Genomic DNA, 6,000 nt, shown 5'->3' on the forward strand with positions numbered 1-6,000 from the left:
TTTTTTAGATTTTTATTAGGGCTGTCAATCACAGTTAACTCACGCGATTAACTCAAAATAAATCGTGATAAAATTAATTGCAATTAATCGCACTGTTAAACAATAGAATGCTAATTGAAATTTATTAAATATTGGATGTTTATCTACGTTTTCAAATATATTGATTTCTATTACAACATAATACAAAGTGTACAGTGCTCACTTTATATTATTTTTATTACAAATATTTGCACTGTAAAAATGATAAGAACTAGATAGTATTTTTCAGTTTACCTCATACAAGTACTGAAGTGCAATCTCTTTATCGTGAAAGTGTAACTTACAAATGTAGGTTTTTTGTTTTGTTTTTTTGAGAGCAATTATCTAACAATGTAAAACTTTAGAGCCTACAAGTCCACTCAGTCCTACTTCTTGTTCAGCCAATGGCTAAGAAACAGGTTTGTTTACATTTACAGGAGATGCTGCTGCCTGCTTCTTATTTACAATGTCACCTGAAAGTGAGAACAGGCATTCGCATGGCACTTTTGTAGCTGGTGTTGCAAGGTATTTACATGCCAGATATGCTAAACATTCGTATGCCCCTTTATACTTCAGCCACCATTCCAGAGGACATGCTTCCATGCTGATGATGCTCGTTAAATAATGTGTTAATTAAATTTGTGACTGAACTCCTTGGGGGAGAACTGTCTTCGTCTCTGTTTTACCTGCATTCTGCCATATATTTCATGTTATAGCTGTCTCGGATGGTGACCCAGCACATGTTCATTTTAAGAACACTTTCACTGCAGATTTCATAAAATGCAAAGAAAATACTAATGTGAGATTTCTGAAAATAGCTACAGCACTTGACCCAAAGTTTAAGAATCAGAAGTGCTTTCCCAAATCTGAGAGGGACGAGGTGTGGAGCATGCTTTCAGAAGTCTTAAAAGAGCAACACTCAGATGCAGAAACTATAAAACCCGAACCACCAAAAAAGAAAATCGACCTTCTGCTGGTGGTATCTGACTCAGATGATAAAAATGAAAATGCATCAGTCTGCTCTGCTTTGGATTCTTATCGAGCAGAACCCATCATCAGCATGGACGCATGTCCTCTGGAATGGTGATTGAAGATGAAGGGACATATGAATCTTCAGTGCATCTGGCATGTAAATATCTTGCGACACTGGCTACAATAGTGTCATGCAAATGCCTGTTCTCACTTTCAGGTGACATTGTAAACAAGAAGCGCGGGCAGCATTATCTCCTGTAAATTGTAACCAAATTTGGTTGTCTGAGCAATTGGCTGAAGTAGGACTGAGTGGACTTGTAGGCTGTAAAGTTTTACGGTGTTTTATTTTTCAGTGCAGTTATTTTTTTTGTACATAATTCTACATTTGTAAGTTAATCTTTTGTGATAAAGAGATTGCACGACAGTACTTGTATGAGGTGAATTGAAAAATACTATTTCTTTATATTTTTATTACAAATATTTGCACTGTAAAAATAAGTGAGAGCTGTACACTTTGTATTGTGTTGTAATAGAAATCAATATATTTGAAACCGTAGAAAAACATCCAAAATATTAAAATAAATGGTATTCCATTATTGTTTAACAGTGCGATAAATTTTAAAAAAAATTTATTGCGCGATTAATTTGTATTCAAATTTTCACAACTGTGGTAAATTATATTTTGGGTTGTGTCAGACTAATTGACAGAAAACATTGAGATTCAAAAAGTTAAAGCTTTATAAACAGTTAAAACACATTGTCAATATCACATGTCCAGATATACAAAGCCAATATCTATAAATCAGCAAATCATAACTTTTTACTATTCATTTGCGAGTCCATTTGTAACAAACCTAAGTCTGAATCACTAGATTTTGACGCTTAAATTCTCAAGCAGCATTTTTCTTTCTTTGCCTAGCTGTAAACTTCCATTATTTATCAATATTATTCATCCGTTTGTGTGTGTTATAGTGACATTTACATTTACCAATAAAAACTGTAATCCTTCCAAGCCTAGATATGTTATGTAAAGTTTAATCACTTAGTCAGTGAAAACAGTTTAAGATGTTTATTAGTAGCTAATGAACCTAACTCCTTTCTAGTCTTGTGAGGCAGATTAGGATTTCCTTCTAAGAATTACAATTCTGTATGTTGGCAATGCCCCCACTGGCATCATTTACCTGAATTCATATACTGAAAAATGGATGGGTTATTCTAAATACTCTTGAAACTTAATATTTTTAATAGCAAATATTTAACTTTCTAAGGCACAACAAATGATTGTGATGGTTTAATGAGGATACCTTTAATTTACTTTTCTCACTTTATACTTTCTTTAGGATGGATATCAACAGAATTTTAAACGTGGCTCTGGACAGAGTGGACCGCGGGGAGCCCCTCGAGGTAATACTCAAATGATACATTCCTCATTCTGCTGAACTGGAGTTTCTGATGCAATCTCTTAGAGGGTTGTGGATCAGAAAACATTTTATCATATATAACTAATAGGCCACAATTCAAAAAATTTAAATTTTCCTGGAACTTTTTGTTGGAAATTGTTAATTGGCTGTTGAATGAAGTATTTTTGTTTGTAAGAAGTTACATTTGTCTGCTAAGATTTAAGTTTATCTTTGCATTCACACTATTTAGTTGCCTTTTTTCTTACTAACACAAAATGAGCCCTGAAAACTTGAAAATATTTTTTTTTTTTGGGTAAAGCTTTGCACCCCTTTCACTGCTGCCCCATCTGACCCAATTTGGAATTTTAATTTTTTGCTGACAAGATTTGCTAGAATTTTGACTGCAGGCTTTACTTTTGTGCATTTTTTAAAGCTCCCTTGACTTCTGAATTTGTATATTGATGTTTCTTCAATTTCAATAAAGATGTGTTGCGTTACTTGCAGCCTGTTGCGGAATACTTTGGTTTGGTCTACATATTTACAAATGCTGCCTTTTGTTCATTTAGTTCCTAGAGTCTGCAAGAAAGTGATTATAGAAATTGATACTTAAAAAATAGAGATGGGTGGGTTTTTCCCTTTGTAAAAATCTCCTAAAATATTTCCAGCCTTATTTGCAGCTGCACTGTGTACTTTATTTTGAGAATGAAACAAAAATATTAATATATTGAAGTCACTCAATCATGTAGGCGCTTAAACTAACTATTTATCAAATAGCCAAAACTGTAGTTGAGCTAATATTTCTGCATTTGAACTTTAATTACCTTTCAACAATACTTCCATAGTTTTTCAACAGGCATTTGGTAACTACATTGCGTGTTCTCCATTTCTGCTGCCTAAAATGTTGAAATCTATAACAACATTAGCCACCTTGTGGAAATGTCTGTATGCGTTGTCAAAAGGAACTGTCCTAATAAATGGTGTGATGGGAATGGGGATTGAGAGTCTATCTAATCGTGGTGAAGTTATAGCAGTGCTGTGCATAAATATATTCCAAATAACAGGAAAGTCCAGGGCTCATTGCCAATAAAATGCAGGTAAGTATTTTGGCAGAAGGGTGGATTGATTGAAGATAGGTTTTCTAAATTGATATGTCTAGCTTCAACAGAACAATAGCTGGTGATCTATTTTCAGAATGCTGTTTGAGACTTTCAAGACTTCCTGCTCGATACAAAGGAGCAGGAAAGTGACAGCAGACCTGCGACTGGCTGTTTGATAATTTAAGAGACCCTTTAGCTTAATGGCTTTAAAATAAGAATTTTTTAAAAACGCTAACCAATTATTTTTTAAAAATCTTAGTTTAACTTGCACTGGATATGTTATCCCATACATGTGTGGGTGACTTGTGTCAGTAGTTGCTGTTTGTTAACTGAAGAGGAAAATCTTGTTAGAAGTTAGTTTAAATTAATCTGAGAGATTGAGGAAAATTATGAAAAATACCAAGAGGGGGAAACCAAGGAATTGATTAGATGATTTAATAGGCATACATGTGTGATTGTGTTTGAATGGATAAGAATATTGACCATGTATTAGTACAGTAAGCATATACCTATGAATTCTAAACCAAAGTTATTGAGACCAAACTTGAGTCACACCCTTTATGAACTCTAAAATGGTCTGATTTGATACAAAATGTAAGTGCTGTTTTTATTTTCTAGGTCGTGGAGGGCCCCCAAGACCCAACAGAGGGATGTCTCAAATGAATGCTCAGCAAGTGAATTAAACTAATCCACAGGATTATATTAAACGCCAAAAACACACTGGCCAATGTACCATACATGTTACCAGAAGAGTTATTATCTATTTGTTCTCCCTTACAGGAAGTTCATTGTAATGGGACTTTTTTCATTACCCATAAAGACAGGACTACAGTTGTCAGCTTTATATTACCTGGATATGGAAAGAAACAACGTTTACTCTGCATGTTCTGTCCTAAGCATCATCTTGAGCCTTGCACATGAGATTCAGATTTGTTATTCTGGCTATGAGTAAAGAAAAAAGGCAATTTCAGGGTGATCAAATCTCCGTGGTTAACTAAAGTGGCAGAAAAAAGCAAGACTGCCTCACTTCTGACATTCTATAGTGATTCAACAAATAAAATCAGCAAATCCCTAAAGATCTTATTCTGATGGCAGTTGACAAAATTAAACTTTCCTCATGAAAGAAGGATGGAAGAAATGAAGTGTGGTTTGGCAGAGCAACTGCATTTCAGCCTTTTCATGTTAAAATGAAGCACTGAACAGTTTAAGATGCATAATGATGCATATATCCCTGACTAGACAAATAAGCTTACAGCCAGCTTTTGATAGACAACACACCCCTTAGCTACAGCATTCTCCATCACCAGGCTCAGTTTACTGTGGCTAAGGATACATAAATTGCTTTTGTGTAACTGCTGATGTAATTGTATAAGGTTTTTTTTAACCCTCCTTCCCCCCCAAAATTAGCTTTGATTGGCACTTTAAAACTTCTGCAAATATAGGATATAATCTGGATGGCCACTTGTATATTTGATGTGAAGTATTTAGATATCTCTCTTGAACATATTTAAGTTTCTTTGATAGCAATGACTTTTGTAAGGATTGGTATTGTCTCTATCATTCCTTATGACTTGCACATTGTCTGTCACTAATACTTGACCTTCTGTATTATCACCTAAATAACTGATACAGGTACTGATGGAAATCTCTAATGGATAATCATAACACTTTTGGTCACATGTCCTTTCGTCTTTCCTGCAGCCTGAAGGTTTTAAGAAATCTCAAATCCCCGCTGCTGCTGCCCTTTTAATTGCTATCTTTTGAAAAGCACCAGTATGTGTTTTGATTGGTTTCCCCTTTTAAGGGAAATGACAGCCAGCAGTTACAGTTCTAACGGTATAAGCAAGACAAATAAAACATGTTTATAAAAACTGTATTCTGGAACAATCGTTTTCAGCTACTGATGTAGACTTAACATAATGGGGATAGACCTTTCATAAGCTTATTCTCTAATTCACCTTACAGATTTACATAAGCCTTTTGTTCCTTTTTAAATTATTCCAGAAATTATAACTCTCACAATTATTGTCCGTTGTCTTCATATTAATTGGATTAACTGGGAATTTTTTTTCCCCATGGAGACTTTCATGTTCGTCAAGTCAACATATGGTGTAGAAGAATTAGCTTGGGACTGGGAGTTGGGAACTCATAAATCTTACCCCAAGTTTGCCACTCACTTCCGGTATGATCTTGGTCAAATTGATTAATCTCTTTGTGCCTGTTTCCCTATCTAAAATGGGGAGAATACATAGCTACCTCAATAGAGGTGTTGAGTACAAATGCATTTTATAGCACACTGAAAATGTAAAGTGCTATAAAGGGTCATATTAAGCAACAGCCACATATCGAACAGAGGATGTTTAATCACGAGGTAATGGTATTGCTTTTACTAAACCAAAATGAAGGGTTTGCTGTCATTTGGAGGATGTTTTATACTGTGTCATGACAGTCCGAAGCTTTTTTTACTTTATTATGAAATAGTCCCAAACTCAATGCATGTGACTTTCACTTTG

General features: G+C 34.6%; 1 protein-coding gene across 3 annotated transcripts in view; it reads left to right on the forward strand.

Moving 5' to 3' along the window:
- CAPRIN1 (cell cycle associated protein 1) overlaps positions 1 to 5,358 on the forward strand; it is an 80,689-nt gene extending 75,331 nt beyond the window's left edge. For all 3 annotated transcript variants that reach the window (XM_077818519.1, XM_077818521.1, XM_077818520.1), the window contains exons 18-19: positions 2,331 to 2,394; positions 4,106 to 5,358. In XM_077818519.1, the coding sequence (XP_077674645.1) occupies positions 2,331 to 2,394; positions 4,106 to 4,170 (129 nt within the window). In that variant the 3' untranslated portion in view covers positions 4,171 to 5,358. The remainder of the gene's footprint in view (positions 1 to 2,330; positions 2,395 to 4,105) is intronic.
- The last annotated feature ends 642 nt before the right edge of the window (positions 5,359 to 6,000 follow it).

The sequence above is a fragment of the Eretmochelys imbricata genome, chromosome 6 (assembly GCF_965152235.1).
Source record: "Eretmochelys imbricata isolate rEreImb1 chromosome 6, rEreImb1.hap1, whole genome shotgun sequence".
Classification (NCBI taxonomy): Eukaryota; Metazoa; Chordata; order Testudines; family Cheloniidae; genus Eretmochelys; species Eretmochelys imbricata.